Source organism: Suncus etruscus, chromosome 16 (assembly GCF_024139225.1).
Source record: "Suncus etruscus isolate mSunEtr1 chromosome 16, mSunEtr1.pri.cur, whole genome shotgun sequence".
NCBI lineage: Eukaryota > Metazoa > Chordata > Mammalia > Eulipotyphla > Soricidae > Suncus > Suncus etruscus.
Window position 1 is genome coordinate 63,202,722 of NC_064863.1, and position 25,031 is coordinate 63,227,752.

General features: G+C 35.5%; 1 protein-coding gene across 1 annotated transcript in view; it reads left to right on the top strand.

Annotated features, from left to right (window-relative positions):
• The window catches only part of MTHFD2L (methylenetetrahydrofolate dehydrogenase (NADP+ dependent) 2 like), a 110,912-nt gene that overhangs the window by 72,719 nt on the left and 13,162 nt on the right, over window positions 1–25,031 (top strand). Inside the window, exon 7 of the mRNA XM_049789919.1 lies at window positions 14,432–14,557. Coding sequence (XP_049645876.1) covers window positions 14,432–14,557 — 126 coding nt within the window. The remainder of the gene's footprint in view (window positions 1–14,431; window positions 14,558–25,031) is intronic.

A 25,031-nucleotide genomic window follows, 5' to 3' on the forward strand; every position in this document is an offset into this window, starting at 1 on the left:
TTAGAACAAGCTTTTGCCCATTTTTGATATTTGGTCTTATTGTTTTGTCTTATTTTTTATTTTAATAAGATTTAGTAACACATTCTTTTGATTTCCATGTTTTATCTCAGACCTCTTGAGAGTTTTATGCTTTGAATATCTTAGTATTTCCTAATGAATATATGTGTGTTGACTTATAGTTTTATGGCTACCAAACAAATAGAAAACATTACAAAGCCTATTATAAGCAAGTAGTAATTCTCCCAAAACAAAGCTTGTAGGCAAGGTAACAGAGCCACCTATTAAATCCCTGAAATACAGAGAGGAATTTTTTCTTTTTTTTCAAAATGATTTTTTTCTGATTGATTGACTCCCTGATCAAGTGAACTTTGTGAAATTTGATCCCAAACAGTGATTTGTAATCTGGTTTTTGATTTATAGAGAACTAAAATTAGAAATCACACTACTCAGTTTGTTGATAGGTGTGACAGAGAAAACCTCTTGTTACTATTTGTACCGATTGTTGTTGCATGATTATTATACACTTAAGGTTGGGCCTGTGGGAGAAAATGTCACACCCTGCTTATGGGGTTGGGTCTCAAATGAAGAGTGACATCACTTATTATATTCATCATTGCAGTCTTTACAATCTTTCCTATTTGTAAATAGGATGAGTCTAATTTCAGAATGATGGATTAGGTGTGAAATCTTTGCCTGATGGTAGAAATAGAACTTTCTGTTAACCTTTTAGGACTGGGTCATTGTGCTCAGTGGACTTCTTTGATAGTGGGAAAGATAATATCAAAGAACAGAATGGTAGTGAGTAGACTGGTAGAGGTGCATTGGAATGAGTATATATTTGTACTTACTATAATTTGGTTTTAAAGTAAAAGAAGTCTTCTTCTGACAACTTAATATTTATCTAATTAAAATAGCATATTTTAATATTGATGGGATGAATTCAGAAGATATTCATAATTCAGTGAAATGGTATATTTCCCAAATAAATATACAGGATATTACCAAATCAATGAAATTTGTGTAAGCTAGACCAATACTGGACTTTTTTTTTTTTTTGGTTTTTGGGCCACACCCTGTTACACTCAGGGGTTACTCCTGGCTATTCGCTCAGAAATCACTCCTCGCTTGGTCGGGGGGCATATGGGATTGAACTGTGTTCTGTCCTAGGTCAGCCACTTGCAAGGCAAATGCTCTACTGCTTGCACCGCTGCTCTGGCCCCAATATTGGACTTTAATATTATGGACTATGGGAAGGTCATTTAAATGGCTGGCTTCAAATTTCACATTGTAACTAACCTTTAGGAAACTATTGCTTACAAGTTTTGGTGTAGATGCAAAGAAAGATAGCCGGTTATCTTTGTATGATATTACATCACTCTTTTTTCCAGGTACCTATGTGTGTAAGACTGATCATAGAAACAAATTTGGAATTCCAGTTTTCTTCTATAAAGTTGAACATTAAAAAATTTTAAAAATTGGGGCCGGAGAGATAGCATGGAGGTAAGGCATTTGCCTTGCATGCAGAAGGACTGTGGTTCACATTCCAACATCCCATATGGTCCCTTGAGCCTGCCAGGAGCAATTTCTGAGCATAGAGCCAGAAGTAACCCCTGAGTGCACCCTGAGCGGGTGTGACCCCCCCCCAAATTTTTCATAATTACAAAACAGTGCTTTTCTTTTCACTATATTTTCTTTGGCATGGGGATATACATTTATTTTTCTTTTAACATGTACTAGATCCAATTTAAACACATTTAAATAAAATATCAACTTATATTGTTTACATGATAAAATAGATAATAGCAGCCACAGGTCAAAAGTTCTTTTGGGCTTTAGTATAGAAATATTTTTTCATTTTGTTTTAGGGCCACATCCTACTGTGCTCAGATATTGCTCCTAGCTCTGCACTCAAGGATTATTCCTGGCAGGTTCAGGAGACTTATGGGGTTCCAGGGATCAAACCTGGGTCAGACACATTCAAGGCAAGAACCTTACCAGCTATACTATTTATCCATCCTCAGGGGCTTCAGTATATTTTGATCATATAAAGTAGTTTAGAAACCCCAAACTTTGAGAACTTGAATTTGTATAACAATTCTTTTCATTCATGTCTAATGAAATGATATATATTTAGAGGGAATACATGTCTCTGGCATTTATCATGCCATTATATCATCTAACAAATTATTTATTTGCTTACTGATTATCTTTTTTCTCTGAAAATATAGGCCCCATTAGAGAAGAGATTTTTGTCAACATGTCTATTTCCTTATTCCCCATCACCTACTATAGAAACTGGCACATAGAGGCTGTTAACTCAATAAAAGTTGAAATAATGACAATATTTCCATCTTGATATTTCTTTGTAGGGCTCAACTTTAGAGATTTCATGTGTCATTCTTTTTAATTATGCCACACTCCTTTTCAATTACCTTTGAACTTATAATAAGTTCTCAAACCCCTTAACATATTTAGTCAGTTTTCTTATCTTCTCTTCAAGTTCAACCAACTCATCATCTTCTTCCCACAGAAGATATTCATATGGGGAAATGGCATGCCATCTCTATGACACGAATGGTGGCTGCTGTTAACACTTTGTTCTTTTTTTGGAGTGGGGGGGTTGGATCACACCCTCTGACGCTCAGGGCTTATTCCTGACTATGTGCTCAGAAATCGCCCCTGACTTGAGGAAGCTGGGAGATCAAATCGAGGTTTGTCCTAGGTTAGTGCATGCAAGGAAAATACCCTACAACCTGCACCACTGCTCCGGCCTCAACACATAATTCTTAAACTGCACTCTCATCAATGTATTAGAGCTTTCTGAGTAAAGCAGCATGAAGGTTAGTTGGCAGGTGAGAAATAATGCTACTTCATCATAGTAGTTTGTCCCAGAAGGGCATAAAGCATACTCCAAAATTTTAAAGGAAAGATCTTTTATATCTCCTATCTGTAATATTTGTTATATATATTGTATTATTTAATATATATTACTTAAAGAAACGTTCTTCTGGTCAACAAAGTGAGCTGAGAATATGCTGAAACATGTGTTCCAAACTTATATATTAAATTATCTTTTTAAAATTGATAGGTACTGTGAGCCAGAGAAATTGTACAGCATGTAGGTGTTTGCCTAATGCAGCTGACCCAGGTTCAATCCCTGGCATCCTATATGGTACTTGAATCCACCAGGATTAATCATGAGTGCAAAGATAAGAGTAAGTTCTTAGCGTCACTGGTTGTTTAAAACATTTAAAGGAGGTGCAGTGGTGGGGTGTTTGCCTTGCACATGACTGACCTAGGACAGACCGCGGTTTTATCCCCTGGGCCCCATATGGTCCCTCATACCAGGAACAATTTCTGAGCACATAGCCAGGAGTAACCCTGAGCATCACCAGGTGTGGTCCCAAAACAACAAAATTTTAAAAAAACATAAAAGTGTATAGGTGTATTTTTTCTAGAAGTGCAAGAAAGAGGTTGTAGGCTAGCATAAGAATATTTCTCTAAAATAAAAAGCAATCAGTAACAACGCAAGGTTTAGAATAGTATGGACCTGTTATGTCAATCTGAGGCAGCAGAGAATTGGGACCTAAATTAATTTTTGGAAAAAGGTACTGGCATCTTTGTGGCAACACAAGTTACATACATAGCTCAGGGCCACATTGGCTACTTTGTTTGAAGGTGCCACTTTCTATTTTCAGTTGATCTTAGAACAGCACCTTCTGTCATATTGTTTGGGGCTTTTGCAGAACATATTTATCCTTATGGGAGTCTGGATGTGAACCTTAGCAGGAGCAAGTCTGTAAATGGACCTGTGAAGAGGAAAGCCCTGAGTGCCAACCTTCTCTAGAGCCAGACCATACTGGATCCTATGCTATATAGCTTTCTTGGCTTCCTATTAGGTACCAGATGACCTTGGAGTGGGTATCCCAGATAAAAGGACTCTGGACACTTAACAAAGATGATAAATGACAACCAGCAAACTAAAAAAAAAAAAAAAAAACTAGTAGTGAGGAAAAATGGCATACCAGTATAACTAAAATGGTCTTAAAACAAATAATTTTTTGGGCCCGGAGAGTTAGCACAGCAGTGCTTGCCTTGCAAGCAGCCGATCCAGGACCAAAGGTGGTTGGTTCGAATCCTGGTGTCCCATATGGTCCCCCGTGCCTGCCAGGAGCTATTTCTGAGCAGACAGCCAGAAGTAACCCCTGAGCAACGCCAGGTGTGGCCCAAAAACAAAACCAAAAAACAAAAAAAAAAAAAAACAAAAAATATAAATAAAAACAATTTTCAACATGTGACTTAGAGATCTCTCCTCTTCCTTTAGAAAACTCTCATATACATATACAGAAATTGTCATTGTATTTTTGTTTTTAGAAGTGAACAATGGAAATATAACAAATGTTTACCAGTTGGAAAAGATAAAACTCGTGTGCATCTACAGTACAATGGGCAGAGGTTTTAATAAATGGTCTAGGTTTTAGGTACTTGTATGAACTATCATTATATAAAAGTGTTTACAATAATGAAGACATGGTATTTCTGCTTATGACAAAGTTGTAGCAGCAGATTAGATTTACATTTCACCTAGAAAAACCCTGAATATTGTCATTTATTTTCAGCAGATATCTAACAGCTTAGAGATGATCTCTGAGACATAGGAAACAATAAAGGTGAACCATCCATTTGATTGCCCTAGAGAACTGGATAGAAAATATTAAGAACCATTTGGGTGACCCAGGCAAAGAATAGTGAACTGAAGAGAATGACTTGAGAGTCCAAAACACTATTTAATTGGTTTCCCCAATGTTACATCAATTGTTTATTTCTCAGAGTTTGATATTTATTGATTAGATTTAATTCTGAAAATGTTTTAATAATCTGCTGTCCCATTAAGCAGATTATTTTATATATGCTGTTAACATCATCTTCCATATTTATTGAGCCTCTCATTTAATACACTTATTAAAGTTAATCTTAAGTAGTAAAAAAACATATCTATTTGACTCTCATGTCTTCCCTGAATTTTTGTTCAAGGATCATATAGTTCTTAAGGCTTTGCACTGGCATCCAAGGGTTTAGCTTTGGTCTCATAGAGTCTATGGACAATTAATTTTACATGAGCTTCTGAAGGTGCCATAACTTTGTTTTGCCTTTCTAATGCATTTTTTCCAGTAGTCTTGTCTTTTCCTTAAAGAAATTCTTTTTTTTTTTGTTTGCTTGGTTGTTTTTTGGGCCACACCAGCTGCACTCAGAAATTACTCCTGGAAGGCTTGGGGGACTATAGGGGAGGCCGGGGATAGAACCCTGGTCCGGCCTGGTCATTCGCTTGCAAGGCAAATGCCCTATTGCTGTTCTATAGCTCTGGCCCCTCCGTAAAGAAATTCTAAGGAAGAATCTTAGGGATATGCTTAGGTGCTTCCTGGAATCATTTAATTATTTAGGGCCATACAACTCTCTCAGCTTTTTTATAGGCGGTGAGGCCGATTTGATACCATAAATCAATCCTGATTGGTTTTTAGTTGTTGTTGTTGTTGTTGTTGTTGTTGGTGGTGGTGGTGGTGGTGGTGGTGGTGGTGGTGGTGTGTGTGTGTGTGTGTGTGTGTGTGTGTGTGTTTGTCTATTGTTCCAACACACATCCAAATCTTGTTTAATATCATCCTCTCCCTTGAAACTTCTTAAATCTACACTTTGACCACTTCTTCCAAATCTTCTAATGTTTTAACGTAAGTTTTTCATGTTTTGGGTTTTTTTTTTTTTTTTTGAGCTTATCTTACTAAAGTTTTTGTCTTGAGTCCAAAATCTAGGGTGGACTTTATTCTCTGCTTCTCTTTCTTGTCTGTATTGTTTTTTTGAGTCAATACAGAGAAATTTCTAAATGGTTATTATAGTGCTTAAAGGAAGTTGACAATGGAAAGTCTACTATGATATATAAGGGAATTGTCTTGGATTTTAAAAACGTTTGTGTTTTCTAAACATCAGGTCTCTTTAGTCTATATTATCTCTAGACCATCTAGCCTTCAGGAACAACTTCTTTACAACAAATGAATTAGACACTTTGGGCTTTAGACTGAACTCTGGTGCATTCATGAGCCTGTTGATTAAACATAGAATTATTTTAACCTTACTTTTTAGAGCATATACCGTTGTTTTAATAATTTTACAGACTGAGACTTAGAAACATTTCCCCTTTCAAAGGAAAGGTTACATTTTGTTTAAAATATACTCAGTTCAACCTCAACATGTTATATAGCATGAAGTTATTATTATGAATGCTTGCCTATTCCTAATGGCTTTTAACCTCTAAGCATGCTACATATGTAGCAGTGTCTATTTGGAAAGAACAGTTTTTGGTTGATGAGAGGAAAAAAGGAAAGACATGTATCTTCTCCTTTCTATCACAGTTTTGCTAACTTTAACAGAGAAATGGTTCAAGACAAAAAAAACTGATAGAATTTCTGTATTTCTGAGAACATAATAGAATGTCATCTCTTAAATAATGCTATGACAAAGAGCAGGATTTTACTGACATTAGGAAACTAGCACTCTTCTGGCACTCTGATGATTAGAAGGAATCATTAAAAATAGAGGTTGTCCTTGGTCTAGGTATGATTCTTATGACAGGCATCAGAGCAAATAATTATTTAGGAACCAAAGAAATTAGGAAGATAAGGAGGGGAGAAATACTATTTTCTCTGTGATCACTACCACTGACTTTTTGTTGTTTTATGTAGCAAGAGGATCCCTGGGGTAAGATACTGAGGTACTCTTAATTCTAAAGTAGTTTATACTGAGCTCTGATCCATTTAGCCATCATCTGACTGTATCCAAAGCAAATAATGCTGAGGAAACTTTCTCTAATCTAGACACATATACATTCATATAAATTCCATTTCAGTTACACTAGTTGTTTATGTAGTAGGACAACTTCCAGCTGAAGGAGTGATCCACCTGAATAAGCATTTCCATGGTGTTACTTTTATATCTGAATAAGATTCTGGTTTTGTTCCCAGCCTCAACTCTGACTCATCATTGTGAAACTAAGAAATCATTTAGCCTCTCAGCACCTCAAAATCTTTCTTCTGTGAATGAGGATAATGGGTAAACCTTCTCTTGCTTCACTGAATTGGTGTGAAGTTTAATTAGATAATGTTTGCACAGTCCTTTGAACTCTACTAATTAAATTGATGTGTAAATATAGAGCTCTCTTTTTATCAGGATGCATGGACTGAACCATTTCATGGAGACTTAACGATGACTATGATATGGAGGAATTATAGGGAAAGAATTAATTTTTTAATTTGTTGTAAATTCAAACCGATATTGTCAAATAGGCATATAGAATTACCCAACTGGGGTTTTCTCCCTGTTTGGGAGATCACACCTATCTGTGCTCAAAATTACTTTTGGCTCTTTGATCAGGGATAACTCCTTGTCAGAGATTAAACTGCTTGCAAGGCAAGCATCTTACACACTAGCATCTCTTCACTTTGAACCCCCAACTTGGGTTCAAGCTAATGAGAGTAAAATATAGTCTTACATATGCTAAAAGAGTAATGGTTATTATGTCTTCACATCAAGGAAAATTAGACCCTAGGCTATAAAATTATGCCTTGGGTGTACTTTTGGTATTGGCATAGCTTTTGATACATTTATTTATTCAGGAACCAAATAAATTAGGAAGATAAGGAGGAGAGATATCCTATTTTCTTTTTGTTTTGCTTTGTTTTGTTTTGTTTTGGGGTCACATCCAGCAGTGCTCAGGGGCCACTCCTGGCTCCAGGCTCAAAATTCGCCCCTGGCAGGTTCGGGGGACCAAATGGGATGCCGAGATTAGAACCACATCCTTCTGCATAAAAGGCAAATGCCTTACCTCTATGCTATCTCTCCGGCCCCAGAGAAATCCTATTTTTTCTGTGATCGTTACCACTGACTTTTTGTTGTTTTATGTAGCAAGAGGATCCCTGGGGTAAGACACTGAGGTACTCTTAATTCTAAAGTAGTTATACTGAGCTCTGATCCATTTAACCATCATATGACTGTATTCAAAGCAAATAATGCTAAAGAAACTATTTTGCTAAGGCGATGTTGGTGATTTATTTCATTATATGTCATATAAGAAATCATAATACAGCAGATTTTTAATCACTTAGTTATAAAGTCACTTCCTTAGAATAGTGATTCTATTAAGATTATGCATTGATTAGTATACTTACCAGAGGTAATTTTAGCAGAATAGAGAAATCATAAAGTATCTTACTGTATTACAATAAAACTTGATGAGAGGAGTTTCATTATTTACACTATTATTTAAACTGTTTATAAAACTACTATTTAAAGTTATTTAAATTATTTGGAATTCTTTTTGGATATTTACATTGATAATAAGCATTTTCTTCTGCTAGAATTTAATTAATAGATGGATTAATTTGTTTGGGGAGAGAAACATTAGCTTTATGACTTCATATACTAGCTTTGAGCTTTAGGATAAATAAGATAGTTATAAGCTAGATTTACATGATTTACACAGCTGTTGATAAATGAATCTTTTTTCTTTTTTTTTTTTTTTTTTTGGTTTTTGGGCCACACCTGTTTGGTGCTCAGGGGTTACTCCTGGCTATGCACTCAGAAATTGCCCCTGGCTTGGGGGGACCATATGGGACACCAGGGGATCGTACCACTCTCTGTCCTACGCTAGCTCTTGCAAGGCAGACACCTTACCTCTGTCGCCACCTTCCCACCCTCGATAAATGAATCTTAAGCATACAATATTCTAACATCAAGGCCACCATTTGTGTTAACATCGCTCCACCAATGTTTCCATACTCCCATACTACCATCCATTGAGACCGCTCACTCCCAAAACCTTGTGTGCAACCTTGACTGGTACACTTCAAAGTTTGGTGTTTTTCAGTTTAGATCTCATATTTTCAGTGTTGTTGAGTCTATACTTTGATTATATAACTATACCACTCTTTCACATCACTGGTACATCTGTTGCTACTGACTTCAGTCCCCTCATCACTTCCCTATCTCATCTTCTTCTCTTGATTTCTTTTCTTCTCTATCCTTCTCTTCCCTATACTCTGGAATCCCTTATACAGCATTTTATTTCCTCATCCATTTACTATATGTACCACAGATAAGTGAGATCATTCGATATTTGTCCTTTTCCTTCTGACTTACTTCACTGAACATAACTTTTAGTTCCAACCAGGTTTCAGTAAATTGCACGATTTCCTTGTTCCTTGTATATAGACTTGAATTTCTAAATAAAGATTATGAATATATAACAATTCACTGCCATACTTATTGAACTTAAAGTTGATATGCTTTGTTGGAAACTTAGACAAATACTATGAGTTTTCATAGCTATTCAATGTCCAAATGGTAGTTTGCAACAGTAAATGTTTCTGTAAAATCTAAAAGTTTACTCTACCAGTAATGATTCTTATTATGTGCTTTAGATACATATTTGGTGATGGAATAATTCAAACTATTAGATATTCAAATTTCATATTGTTGGGTTTTTTTGTAATATCCCGTAAATGAGTGCAATCATTCTATGTCTGTCCTCCCTCTGATTCATTTTGTTCAGCATAATACTGATCATATCTATCTCTATATAAACAGACTTCATGACTTCGTTTTTTTCTAACAGCTGTGTATTATTTCATTGTGACGATGTAGCACAGTTTCTTGATCCATTCTTCTGTTCTTGGACAGACTGTTTTTTTCAGATTCTGCCTATTGTGAATAGTGTGAAATGAACATAGCAATACACTTGCCTTTTCTGCATTGTGTTTTTTTGGTTCCTCGGGAACCAAGTTTTCTAGAAGCATTATTGTTGGATGATATGGTAACTCCATTTCTAGGTTTTTGAGGAATGTCCACGTTGTTTTCCAGAAGACTGAGTCAGTCTACCTACATTTACCTTAGTAGTGAATTAGAGTCCCATTCTCCTTCATCCATGTCAGCACTGGATGTTTTTGTTCTTTTTGATATGTATCAGTTTCCAGGATATGAGATAATATCTCATTGTTGTTTTGATTTTCATCTCCCTCATGTTTAATGATATGGGACATTTGGCCATCTCTATTTCTTTTTTGAGGTAGTTTCAATTCATTTTCTCTCCCAAATTTTTTGATGGGGTTAGACTTTTTTTCTTGTTAAGCTCTACAGGTACTATCTTTGATATTAACCCCTTATCAGATGGGTAAATAGTTTCTCCCATTCTGTGGGAAGTCTTTATGTTCAATGACTAAAATAATTTTTTCTTTTCAAATTATAATTCATTATATAATTTTCACAGCCTTTTATTTCTATTCATTTTATAAAAGAACAAATAATAAAATTGTATTTAATTATTAAATTTATATTTATATAAATTTATACTAGTCACATTTCCTAGGAAGTGGAAAAGTTTCTTAGTTTAATGTAGTCCCGTTTGTTTATCTCTGCTTCCACATGCACCTTGAAAATACCTTTAGCTTCACAAGATAGACACAGAGGGGACCACTTATACTAGCAGCCCAGGGGATAAGGGAGAGGAATATGGGATGCATGCTGGGAACAAGGGTGGAGGGAGGACAACTTTGGTGGTGGGAATTCCCCTGATCCAATGTCAATATGTACCTAAAATAATACTGTGAAAGATATGTAATCCACCTTGATCAAAATAAAAATCATTATAAAAAAAGATAAAGAAAATACCTTTAGCTTCAGTGTCATGAAGCATTCTCCCTCTATTTTCCTCTACGTATATTTTAGTTTCAGGTTTAATATAAAGACCATCAATCCATTATGATTTGACTTTTGTGTGCTTTTTTTAGACCAAATATTTAAATAGTTTTTTTGTGTTTTTTTTTTTGGGGGGGGGCCACATATAGCAGTGCTCTGGGATTATTTCTGGTTCTACACTCAGGGATTACTCCTGGTGGTGCTCAGGAAACTATAAGAGATGTTGGGGATTTAACCCCTGTCAGCCACATGCAAGACAAGCACATTTCAGGCTATACTATCTCTCCTGCCCTTTAAATAGTTTTTAATGTGATTTTTAGTTATTGAATTACAAGAATTTAAAAATATTGAAGTATTATAATTTTATATTTACAGTAATTTTTTGAATAAGACAAGCATATAAACTCTAATATTTACCCTGCCTGAATAGAAACATTTTGTTAGAAATTTAATAAATACAAAATTTTGTTATTCTTTCTTTCTCTTCCTCAAACAAATCCACATAACTTGCTCTTTCTAGTCCCGCCTCCCAACTAGAGGGGGCAATAATGGAGGCTCCAAGACCAAAGAGTTATAAGCCCACTAAGTAATTAACTAGACACAGAGGGGACCACACATCCTAGCAGCCCCTGGGGAGGGAGAGTGGAGGATATGGGAGGCAGGATGGGAGCGGTTGTGGGAGGACAATTCGGTGGGTGGGAATTTTCCTGATTCAATGTAAATATGTACCTGGAATATTACTGTGAATGATATGTATGCCACTACAATTAAAATAAAAATTATGTTAAAAATAATATAAATGAATTGACTATAAAATTATATAATGAATTATAATTAGAAAAAAAGTAAATATTTTGCTCATGGAATGTAAAGCATCACTAACTTCAGATAAATACCATTCTTACCGTAATAAGAATATTTGCAGTGAAGCGTAAGGAAAGAATAATAAAGTATCTCTCTTTGACATATTTTATCGTATTTCAAGTATTCCTTATATTAAGCTAAAATTGTCACTCTCCTTTTGTTTTCTTCTCATACCCTCTCTGAAATCATGTAGAATAAATTGACTCCCTATTCATTTCAACATATTATTATCACAATTATTGTATTTTACATTTATTTTTATGTATTTTCTTAGAGATATATGTCAGTTTATTCATTCATTCCTCTATTTCAGTGGTATTCTGGGTGAATTGAGGCAAGGTTGATATGTCTACAGCATTAGAAGCCTGTGGCAAATGCAAATCAACACCTGCTAGCTTCATTGAAGACCTGGCTCTTAGAAAATTGTATAACATATTATTTTTACCCACAAATTTACCAATAATATAATATGGCATCATTCCATTTTGCATAGGTACACTAAAACGGGAAATTCTTATGTATAGAAACAAGTTCTTATCTAATAGGGATAAGAACCCATACATTTTATGATAATAAAGGGGCACCTTCCTCTCTGAATATTTGTCATGGGGACTTGACTTAGACCTCAATTGATCAGACATTGACCATCGAACCCCAAACCCCAACCTTAGAACTGATACAATTCCCTGCACTAGCACCAAGAATCAGTCCCTCCCAGGGGAAGCCCTAATACTTCTCTGTCATCAACTTGCTCCAGGGTAAGTTAATATGACATCCTAATGACAAGGAAACATCAACAACTTGATCAAAGAGCAGGTTGCTCTACCTTACCAACTAATGGTGAGATGAAATCAGAAGATGCTCCATAATATCCTGGCTTCATTCTAGGATCTTCGCAAAAACCAAGATCTCTAATTACAGAAGACTGACCCGTGACTGGGCAGAATTGTTCCTGGGAAAAAATAAAGGGGTTTGACAACTTGGGGTTTGACAACTAACATGCCCAGAGCCTGTATTCAGTTTACGACAATATGCTTCCAGGGAAGAGACACCTTGTATCTCCTAGGCCATGGGAATTTCCTTTCTAATTGCCCCAACATTTACTGCACCTATGCAATAAAAAAAAAAGCCACAGCTGCCCCCACATCTTTTTCCTTTAATTTTATTTATAGCTTATAGATATGGTCTCCTGCCTTTTTTTTTTTTTACAGAACCACAGAACATGAATTATTTTGTTCTACCTCATATTTCTATGTCCTCCTACAAACTGAGAAAAGAAAAATTACAAAGTGTATGGGACCCAGGGGCGAAGCAGTCTCAGGAGCACTGAGTGGCAATAAATAATGGTCAAATCTAAATACCCAAACCAAAGTTAATGACAATAGAATCAAGAGATGCAAACCATAACAAGCTATACACAAAACGGGCTTGTTATACTAGCAACCCAAGGGACTTAAGGTGGAAGCATGGAATACATGCTGGGAACTATGGTGAAGGGAGGGCAACACTGGTGGTGGTAATGGCCATAATTCACTGTCACTATGTGGCTGAAATACAACTGTGAAAAACTTGTAATTCATATTGATTTCAATAAAAATTTTTTAAGAAATTAAGATAGTTAAATTAATAGTGATATAATTGATTTACATTGTGGCAACAAGTTTTTTTTTTGTTTTTTTTTTTTGTTTTGTTTTTGTTTTGTTTTAATATCTTGTCTCAGACCAGCAGAAAACATTTTAAACCAACTAGTTTTATGGTTTTATGGCACTTATTTTGTATGACCTGAATGTTCTCTGAGCCATTCCCAGTTGGAATACTACCAAATTTTCCAGAAAAAAATCAATATATAGTAGGAAAACATTACATTTTAATTACATATTGTATCTGGACTCTACCTTATATAAAATTATATAATGTATGCATTTATGTATATATGTTTTAAGAACACATCTGTTTGTGCTCAGGGTTTCTGGTTTTGTGAGTTCTGTGATCCTCGGTGACCATATGTAGGTGCCTGGGATCATGTATGGGGCAAGAGAAGTACTTTAAGCCCTATACTATCCAGTCCCCATTTTCTCTTTCAATGACTTTTTTTCTTGAAATAAAAAAGGCTTTCTTTGGAAACTCTGAGTAAGGAGATGATGGGAGAGGATAAGACAGAGAATAATGTGTACTTCAACAAAGGTGGAATGAGCCTAGTACATGTCCCAGAGTTAAAGTAGAAAATATGAATACATACATCTCAAGAGGGGAAATGTGGCTGACATGTTCATGTAGGCACTAGGTAGTCCCAGGGAGTACATTTACACAGCCCTCTCCAATAGCAGAAGAATCCCAGTATACATCACAGAGTGAAAATATGAAAGCATGAAAGTATACATCTAGAGGGGAGATGAGGCCAGAGAAGTGGTACAGATGTAAGGTGTTTGCCTTGCATGCGTCTGACCCAGGATGGATTGCAGTTCGATTCCCTGGCGTCCCATATGCTCCCCCCAAACCAGGAGCGATTTCTGAGTGCAAAGCCAGGAGTAACCCCTGAGTGTTACCAGATGTGGCCCAAAATCCAAAAATAATATAAATAAAATAAAATAGAGGGGAGATGAGGGCAGTCTGGGAAAGAATAACTCCTGCCAGGATTATATCCACAGACATCTCCATGTGCTTTTGTTCTACTTAATTAGAAAAATAATCAAAGTTCAGTGATCTTACTCCCTTGGGAACAGTGAACTGTTTATATATTTAAGGGCCATAACAATAAAATGTTATATGTATAAATCTGTGCATTTAAGTTAAAGTAATGTCGAGTGTTTTACAACTCTTCTTCTTTCAGGTGTTCCAGAGCTGATTACATCTGATATGGTTAAAGATGGTGCTGCTGTAATTGATGTGGGCATCAATTATGTCCCTGACCCTTTGACAGGAAAGACAAAATTAGTTGGAGATGTGGACTTTGAAGGTAATAAACTGAACAAGCAATAAAAAATATAGTATTATATTATATTATGCCTGCCAATCGAGTAGGTTTGGGAATGGGTGAGAATCTGGGGACAATGGTGGAGGAAATTTTACATTGGTTGTGGGCTTAGTCTTGGAACTAATGTATTATGAGCAACTATGTAATACATGATCTATAACTAAAGTAATATGTAAAAAATAAGTAAAGAAAAGAAGGCCGGGAGAAATTGTGCAATGGGTAGGGTGCTTACTTTGCTTGCCACTGACCCTTGTTTGACCCTTAGCACCCTCTGGCTACCCAGAAAGGATCTCTAACATAGAAGCTGGATAAGCCTGGAGCACTACCAGGTGTGGCCTCCAAGCAAACAAACAAATTAATTAAGGAAAGAAAGATGGTACAACGAAAAGTTTTGATTTTAAAGATGTTATTAATCAGATGGGTTTTTTGTAAAGAAATAAAGTAACATGAATGCAGTAATTTTGTACATCAATACCATTAGCATTAACTACTATAACCATGATATCTAAACTATAATAAAAGTTTTTAACAGAAAAAAGTAATTAGATCTATTTCTTCCCTTCTTTCCTCTTTCTTTTTCTTTCAAGCTTCACTTTCTTTCTTCTTTTTTCTTCTCTCCGATCTTAGGAAGGAATTATAATAGATAGGACCATTAGTACTTTTCAGACTACCTTACCTTTCTTTTTTGTTGTTGTGATGATGAGAAGTCAGATACAGCCAGTCAGTCCCTGACACAGAAGTCTTTTAGGGTGTATTTACTAATCCTACATATTTTTCATATCTGGAAATTTATCTAAATAATTTAAGTCAACATCTACTTGTCTTTTGAAGAAAACCAGAAAAATGAACTTGGTCAATATTTTTATGAAAGAGATTAAGATAATAAAAGGATTTAGGCACCCAATGTGTAATCATAATTTCAATTAACCAAGTATAAGCCAAAGCATTTTTATTAGTAACAAAACTGAGTCCTTTAAGACAGATATAATTCTAGATTCCTCACCTCAATTAAGTTTTGCCACCTGTATCTCTGTCAGATACTAGTAATATAAGAATTTCTGTATAATATAGGAAACTTAGGTGGCTAGTAAGATATGACTATCATAAAGTAAATGAAAACATTTTATATTAGACATGAATATATATTTTTTGAGAAAAAGTTAGGGTCATGTCAATAACTATGTTATACCTTTACAAGTGTACCTTTACAGATTAATAGAAGGAAATAGATGATGTTACTTTAAAAATAATTCATATTTTGCAATTTTGCTTTGAAATGATTATCAGATGGTGGATAATCCAAGTTTTCTAGAAGTTTTAAGTTAAACTTAAAATGAAACCACATGGAAGTCTCATCAGGTATTGTTCCTACATTGATGAGATTCCAGGATGCATGAGAGACCAGATCTTTATTGGCAATTTGAACCTGGTACTAAAAAAAAGATAAGGGAAATGAAAAGCTAGTCACACACACACACACACACACACACACACACACACACACACACACACTATGAACTCACAGAGGTGGACAAGAACAAAATATAGATAGATGTACCTTTCCACAGAGCACACTGCCATTCGATAAGGATGCCATTCATAGGATCCCTGTCAGTATTGAAGTTTCCAGTATTTAGACATGGGTGAAATAAGTGAAACGTGAGTCTTCTGAGTATGTGGGTCAATATTAGCTGCACTTGTAGTAGTGTACATGTACTATATGTGTAGCTAGTATGTAGTTTGTCATTAACCTGTTTCATTAACTTTATTGTTATTAATTTTATTATTATTATATTTATTATTTGTTTTTTCAATCAATGGGTCAGATAGCAATCACTTATTTGTACTTTTGAAGCAATGCAGATTTCCTTTTTAAGGCTAACCTATACATTTTTCCCCCTACCATTTTGTTTCTAAAAACCTTATAGTTACATATGTTTATTGCAAAACCCTTACACATTTAAGATGTTCTTGGATGGCAAAGGCAGTATATGTATGTTAACTGGCTTGAGAACAAACAAAACAAAAATCTAGGAGGTTTGCAATTCATTTCTTTGGCCTCCTGTAAGTCAAAATTACCCTTTGATAACCTCATTTTGTGATTCTCCTCTAAGGATATTTCATTGGTTTCAAGTTATTTATTTTCATTCAAGTTTTTCTTTAGCGTAACTTTTTTTCCACAGGTTTTTTTTTCTGAAAATAATAAGGATTTGGAATGTCTGTGCTGACTCACATAGAAGTATAGGCCTCAGATTGCACTGGGTTGTTTATTTATCACTGTTTTTCTCATTGTGGTCCCCTTCTTTGTTTCTTCTTATGACTCTCTCCACCCTACTAGATGAGTTGCTAATTTAATTCCATGGACCATGATTTAAAAGTTCTTTATCTCTGCTTTCTTGGGATATATTGGAGCCCCACATAGAGCTGTGCAGCCCTCAGTAGAGAAACACTGATTAAAATAATAGTTTTATATATATACATATATAAACATACGGAAACAACTGAGATACCAAAATATATAATAAACAGGAATGAATAACAAGCTGAGAGACTTTAAAAGAGTTTCTGTTTTGTCTTGTTTTGTTTTGAAGACACTCCTGATGATGCTCAGGGATACTGGCTCTGCACTTTAGAATGAGTTCTGGTAGTATGCAGGGGGCTGTTATGGTATGCTGGGGATTAAACCTGGGTTGGTTTTATGTAAACCAGGTATTCTACACTTGATGCTATCTCTTCAGTCCATAGAAGACGTTCTTCTATCTAGACTCTAGAGGTTCTTTTTATTGTAATCTGATAGCTTTGCATAGTCATGACCATGAGCGTTGTTATCAGGTTCAGTGCAATCATTGATTCTTTTCAGCTGTGATGTTTGGTGCATCTTGAAATTTCAACTGAATTGGACTAAATGAGTCTGTAGAAACACAGAAATTTGAAACTATCATATTTTTATGATTTTATAAAACTACAGATTTGAAGATTTCTTTAGTCTCAATGTCATGAAGTGTTTTACCTCTGTTTTCTTCTATATACCTTATGATTCTGGATTTGATATCAAGGTTTTTAATTCATTTGGATTTGACCTTTATGCATGGTGTTAGATACCAGTTTGTTTTTTGGCATGTGGCTAACCAGTTGTCCCATCAACACTTTTTGAAGATTTCCTTGCTCCATCTTGTGTTTCTTGCCCTATCAAAGATTAATTAATTGTATGTCTCTGAATGCTCATCTATTCCATTGATCCAAGAGTCTGTCTTTATCCCAATACCATGCTGCTTCAGTGTTGCCTCCCATCATCTTCCCTAACGGTTGCTTTAGCTATTCGTGGACATTTATTGTTTCAAATGAATTCCAGGAGTGTTTGATCCACTTCTTTGAAGAATGTCATGGGTGTCCTTAGAGGAATTACATTAAATCTGTACAATGTTTTGGGAGTATTGCCATTTTAATGATGTTAATCCTCCACTGTCTAAACAAGTGGAAGCAAAGATAAACAAATGGAATTAAATTAAACTACAAAGCTTCTGCACCTCAAAGGATATAGTGACTAGGACACACAGGCCACCCAAAGGATGGAAGAAACTGTAAAATTACCCCACATATCATATCTGCACCCCCAGATGAACGAGTCTGAATCAGGGTCACACATGAAATGATCCAAACCAGGCTAAGGATGTAAGTGTATAGTCTGGCAGTCTTCTACCTGTATCTCCCCTCAGCCTGCCAGAACTGCCATTTTTACTGAGGACAGAGACCACTCCTGAGTGGGGCAGTAAGGAAGTATAAGGATAGATAGCTCAGGCTATTCTGAACCAGTCCCATCCAGATTTACAAGTAAGAGAATCTCTGTTGTGAGGTAAATCTAAGTTGTAAACAAACATACAAAGGAACCAGGGATGTTCTTTGTTTTACATAAAATAAAGTGTAACCTAACAAGACATTGTTCACCCAATATCCATCACATAAGGTACTAATATCTAAGATATACAAGGTAATGATAGAAATTAAAAGATAAACACATCTAGCCCCATCAAAAAAAGGGAGAAAAATGAATATACACTTCCTCAAAGAAGAAATACAGATGGCCAAGAGTCATATAAAAAATGTTCCCCATTGCTAATAATCAGGTAGATTCAAATTAAAACAACAATGAGGTACCATTTCATATCACAGAGACTGGCACATATCACAGAAAACAAGAACAAGATCAGTGATGGTGGCAGAGATGTGAGGGGAAAGGAACTGCTGGTGGGAATGGTGTCTAATTAAGCCTTTTTGAAAAACAATTTAGAGGTTCCTCACAAAACTGGAAATTGAGCTCCCATATGATTCAGCAATACCACTCCTAGAGATATACTATAAGAAAACAAAAACACAATACAAAAATGTTCCCTGCATGCCTATGTTCATTGCAGTGCTATTACAATAGCCAAAATCTGGAAACAGCCGAGATGCCCAACAATAGGTGAGTGGTTATAAAATGTGTGGTACATATATACAATGGAATACTATGCAGCTGGCAGGAATAATGAAGTCATTAAATTTTCCTTTACATGGATGTACATAAAAACTATTATGTTGAATGAAATAATTCAGAGTAAGATAGATAGACACCGAATAGTCTCACTCATCTGTGGGATTTAAGAAAAATTTGTAATGATACACAGAGAAAATAAAGATGAGGGCTGGAAGGACTGGCTCACGATTATGAAGCTTACCACAAAGAGTGGTGATTGCAGTTAGAGAAAGAACTACACTAACAACATTCTTGACAATGGTAGTGAGTGAGAGAAATAGAATGCCTGTCTCAAAGACAGGTAGGGGGTGAAGGAGGTGTGAGATGGGGGACATTGACAGTGGGAAGATTGCACTGGTGAATGACTGAAACCCAACTACAAACATTTTTGTAGCCATGGTGCTTAAATAAAGATATTATTATAATTCAAAAATAATTATTTCTTAGTTTTAGGAGAGGATAACTTCCAATTTCTTTCTCTGAAATCTGAGTAAGTGTTAAAAACAACACAAAACATAATTTTGAATCTTGCATTTTTACAGTGTCTTAGATTACCCACAGCATTGATGACCATATCACAGCTCTTCACACTATCAGACTAGCCATGGTTTGAAGTGTCTGTTCTGCCAAGGAAGTTTTTTCATTGCTGTGTATCTCCTGTGATCACCTATGTCAGTCACTCCAGAAACACTATGAGTGACATTTTGTCCTGGGATCTATAAAAACATGATAATGTCCTTGGTGTGGATCACTTTAATCTATCATGTTGGTGCATGCAGGATCTTTTTTAAAGCAATTCCATCTTCATCAAGATGGGAAATTTCCTTGCATTATATCATTTCTAACTTACTTTTTCTGTCTGAACTTTGAAGAGTTGGTTTTTGCACCTGCTGGCTTCAACTTAAATTATTATTATTTTAATCTTTCTTATAATATGTCTTTTTGAGGAGATCTACCCAGCATGCTTAGTCATGTGTTCTTTAGTCCTGTTCTAGCTTAATGTCTGTTCTATGGATAATAATTTTTGAAAAAAGTACTCCACTTATTTTTTTCACACTATTGACATTTATTTTCCCCTATTCCTTTAAATAAATGTGTTTTCTTATAAAGAAAAAAGACTTGATTGATATATTAACTTGTTCATGGAGACTGAGCCCTAATTAAGCACTGGACATGGAATAAAAAAGACCTTCCCAGCAAGGCAATGACTCAGCCATCCTGAGTTGCAGGCTAGTGATAGGTTTTGACATGTTGCTCTTCAGGTTGTTCATCAGAACTTAACCTGAGGTGAAGGATGATTCCACAGCTGAGAGGGAGGGACTTTAACTTGGCCTATGTCACTAACATATAGGTAGCATTTGACTGCAAATTGCCATGGGGAAGTTGTGGCTGCTTATGAGTATCGGTGAAAGTTTCACTATAGCTATGGCCAAGATAAACAAAATATATGTAGGTAAAAGCAAGTGATGAAATAAATTGTCCTTGTAGAAATCCTTTACTCACAAGAAAGAAAAAGTGAGAAAGAAATGGGATAACCAATTATGAACATTTCTATGACCACGTGTTTAAATAAAGAAATTATTAAAGAAAAAAAAGAAGTGAGATAGCTCAATCTAAGATTATACTTATGAGAACTATTTTGTTTGTTTTTTGTTTTGTTTTTGGGCCACACCCAGTGATGCTCAGGGGATACTCCTGGGAGTCCTGGCCCTGTGCTCAGAATCGTTCCTCACTTGGGAGACCATATGGGATGCCGGGAATCAAACCAAGGTTGGTCCTGGGTCTGCTGAGCACAAGGCAAATGCCCTACTGCTGCGCTACCACTCTGGCCCTACTTAGAAAATTATTTTTAAGAAATAAAATCAATTGCCACATTGGAGGAATGTTGGAGCTATATCAATTGTTGAAAATTTCAGTTTGTAATAATAGGAGCCATTTGTTCTCATATACAACCTGTTCTACAATCTCTTCAGCCCTTAATAATTTTATCATTTATTTGTTTTATTTCCCCTCCTTTCCTTTCCTTTTTGTTATTGTAGTAACTCAGGAGTCACATACTTGATTGTGCTGCTCATATACCTAGTGGTGGTGCTGGTTATGGTGTGCTAGAGATTGAACTTTTGGTTGGCATGCTTGGGCTCAAAAATGATACACAGGCAATAGTATTAGTGTTCTGCAGACAGTGCCTGGGATTAAACCTAAAAAAACCCCATAGTTCAGTGCTGAAGTCTGTGGAAACTAGAGGATGGAAATATCGTTATGTCAGATATTGTCATAAAGTTACTTGTATTGGCATGGTAACCCCCATTGACAAAGAACCCACAAAAAGCTTACATTCTTGTTGGAGGGGACAGTTACTAAAACATACACATGCATATTCACATATTATGTAGTGGTTGGTCACAATATAGAATAAGATAAGGGGTTCTAAATATTGTGGAGTGAGGTTATTTAGAGAGAGAGAAGAGAGAAGACTCACTGATAATCTAACAAAAAGTGAGGAAAAGACCTATGGATTTGGGGGGAGAATCATCCAGGTACACGGATCGATGATTGCAAAGAGCTCAGTATTGCAGTTTGTTTTTGTAAGGACAAGAAGACTACTGGAACCCAAAAAGAGCAAATAAGGGGTAGGTAGCAGAAAATAACACTTCAGAGATAATAGGAGAGTATCCCTTCATGTAGAGATTTGGAAAAAAAAATCCATTTGTATTTAAGTGCAATGGAAAGGTACTGGAGGATGTGGGGCATAGAAGTGATAGTTGACTTAAATTTTGGCAAGTTACTCTGACTAATACATTTTAGAAAGGTAAGTATATAAATAGGGTACCGATGAGAAGGTTATTGTAACTATCTAAGTTAGAAATTACTTCAGATAGGGTATACACCAGGGTGGTATTAGGAGAAGATAATAAGCAGTATTAAAAGTGGTAGATATAATATAAAGGCAGGGTTGGAATGATTAACTATATGCTTAAATATGAAAAATCCATTATGATTTCCAGAGGTTTTAAGTAGATAATGCAAATGTCAGTTCTAAAATCACTTTGAAATTAGTCTTAAAAGATTAATGCATTTCTTCCAAGTATGTAGAGAGTGGGAAGATAGAATGGGAAGGTGAACAAGTAGATCAAAAGCAAGGAGGAGTAAGTATAAGTAGTAAGTATTAAATTGTTGGAAGAAAGACTTTTGATACTGAAGACTATTGTGAGTTGTAACCCAAATAGCTGTGTCTTGATGTTCTTTTTTTTATTTTTGTTTTTTTTTGTTTTTGTTTTTGGGGCACACCCGGCACAGCTCAGGGGTTACTCCTGACTCAGAAATCGTTCCTGGCAGGCTCACAAGACCATATGAGATGCTGGGATTTGAACCATCGACCTTCTGCATGCAAGGCAAATGCCTTACCACCATTGATGTTTATTCTAAAAAAAATAATAATCCTCTAGTTTAGGAAATGTTTATGCAGTATTTAAGGGTCTATCTATCATCTGTTGCTTCATAGTCAAGATTATTCTTCAAATTCCCAGTTTAGTAGTCAAGGCTTAAGATACAAGTGTGTCTGGAATCCCATAGAAGCCAAACATTATTCCTGTAAAAAAAACTGGAAGGGAAATAAGAAACTAGAGAGACTAATCCTTTGGTGACTTTGTTTTGGTTGTTGTTTTTATATTTTTTGTTTGTTGTTTTTATATTTTGGGGGTTGTTTTTATATATTTTGGTTGTTGTTTTTATTTTTTGTTGGGGCCACACTCATTAATGATCAGGGGTTACACCTGGCTCAGCACTCAAGAATTACTCCTGGCGGGTTTGGCAGACCATGTGGGATGCTGGGGATCAAACACAGATTGGCTACATTCAAGGCAAGTACCCTGTCCACTGTACTCCTGCCCTGTCCACTGTACTCCTGCCCTTCCTTGGGCTTTTAAACCAGATTTAAAAAATCTATCTTTTCTCTCTCTTTTTTTTTTTTCTGAAAGGGCTTCCATGTGTACAGTATGAACACAGAATTCTACATTTGTAATCTGGAAGTTAGCGTTTTCTTTTCTCTTCTATTAGGTTGGATATTTTCTATGATTTGGAATCAGAATCTGGATGTTAGCTCTGTTGCTTAGAACAATTAGGATCTGAGGCGAATCACTTCACCTCTCTGAGACTCGATTTTATCAACTGAAAAACTGAGATAATAATACCTGTCTTATAGAGTTGTTATGAAGATTAAATGAAGTAATCACCTCACATGAATTAATGTATGTGACTTGCTGAGCATAATGCCTGGCAGAAATAGTGTTCATATGTACATTATTCATCTTTGTTCTTTATGTTTAATACAATACTAATCCATAAACATATAAATACATACTTTAGTTACCATCCTCTTCCAAATTACTCTTCTGACCATAAATATCTTTAGATAAGTTTATATTTTAGGGGTGTAGAAAACATCTGAGTGTTTCTCAAGCAGTCTTCAGGGTTCTCTCTTGGTGATACCCAACTGAACTGTATTATTCAGAGCTGGGAACTGAAGATAGGGTTCTACTTACACACAATAATAGTGGGAGCCTCCATGATTATCCTAGCAGGACTTTACACAGTGGTGCTAGGCGGTTGATATATGTTGCAAAGGTTGAACTCAGAACCTAGTGCATCTATAGCATGTCTGTCAACCCATTAAGTTATCATCCTGGCTCTATGATCTTCTTTACATTTATATGAAACAACTTTTAATCATTCAGACTTATACCTATCTTTTCCAAACTATGGCAGGTCTGTCTGCCTGAGTTTTTTTTTCTCCTAATCCTATACTACATTGCTCTTTTACTTAAATATTCTTACTACTGTGTGCCTCTTTAAGTTTCATGTCCTATATTTCTTTTGTATCTTCAGCCCATGTCAAGTTTCAGCCTCCTTAGTCATACCATTGGTCATTTGTGTGATTATCCTCTGTACTTACAATCTCTAAGGTTACATTACAGAAGCAATTCCTTAAAGTCGTCTTAATTGGAACAAAAGGTCCCATCAAGTTAGCATCAAACACATTTTTCTACAACTCATATCCGGTGATGATACATTGATTGCATCATTCATTGATTTCTTCAGCATATATTTCTCATTCAGCATACATAAGTTACTAGGGATATAGCCAGGCATTGATAGACAAAGTCTGCTCTGTTTAGTTCCTGCTCCCATGGAATTTATAGCCATAAGATTATATGTTTAAATAAACTGACTTTGGAAGTAGTTTTTACATAAATTACTCCCAAGTGCATGTTGTATAGATGGGAAAATAAGAAGGTATTAACAATTTCTAAGTAATATAACTAGTTTTGAACTATGGCACTTTTCTAGGACTATTAATCTGTGACATTATAAACATTCAAATTAAAATGACTCCTTGCCTTCCCAGTTTTCAGTGTTAATCATTTAATTGGATGATATGTATCTTAGTTAGTTTGGGCTACTTTAACAAATTACAACAGACTGAGTGGTATAAACAACAATAATTTATTTCTTATAATTCTGGATACTGGGAGTGCAAGATCATGGTGTAATTATACTTGGATCCTGGTGAAGACCCATTTGCTTACTATAGCTAACTTCTTGTATCTACACATGACTTACGGAGCAAGAGAGCTCCTGGACTTTTTTTTTTAATAAGGGCATTAGTACTATTAATAAAGTTTCTATCCTCACCCCAATAGCCACCTAAAGATACTATCCCTAAATACCATCACATTAAACATTATTAGGATTTCAACATTTGATTCTGGGGGAGGTGGAACATATACATATTCAGTCCACAGAAAAGTATTTCTGTGAATATGACTCAAAACATCTTTTTATGATAGATTGTAATAAAGTAGCCCCCAAGCTGAAATTAGTAAAACTGAATAACTTATACTTTAGCTCAGAGGTTATATCTTCTAATCATTTTGAAAATTTTGA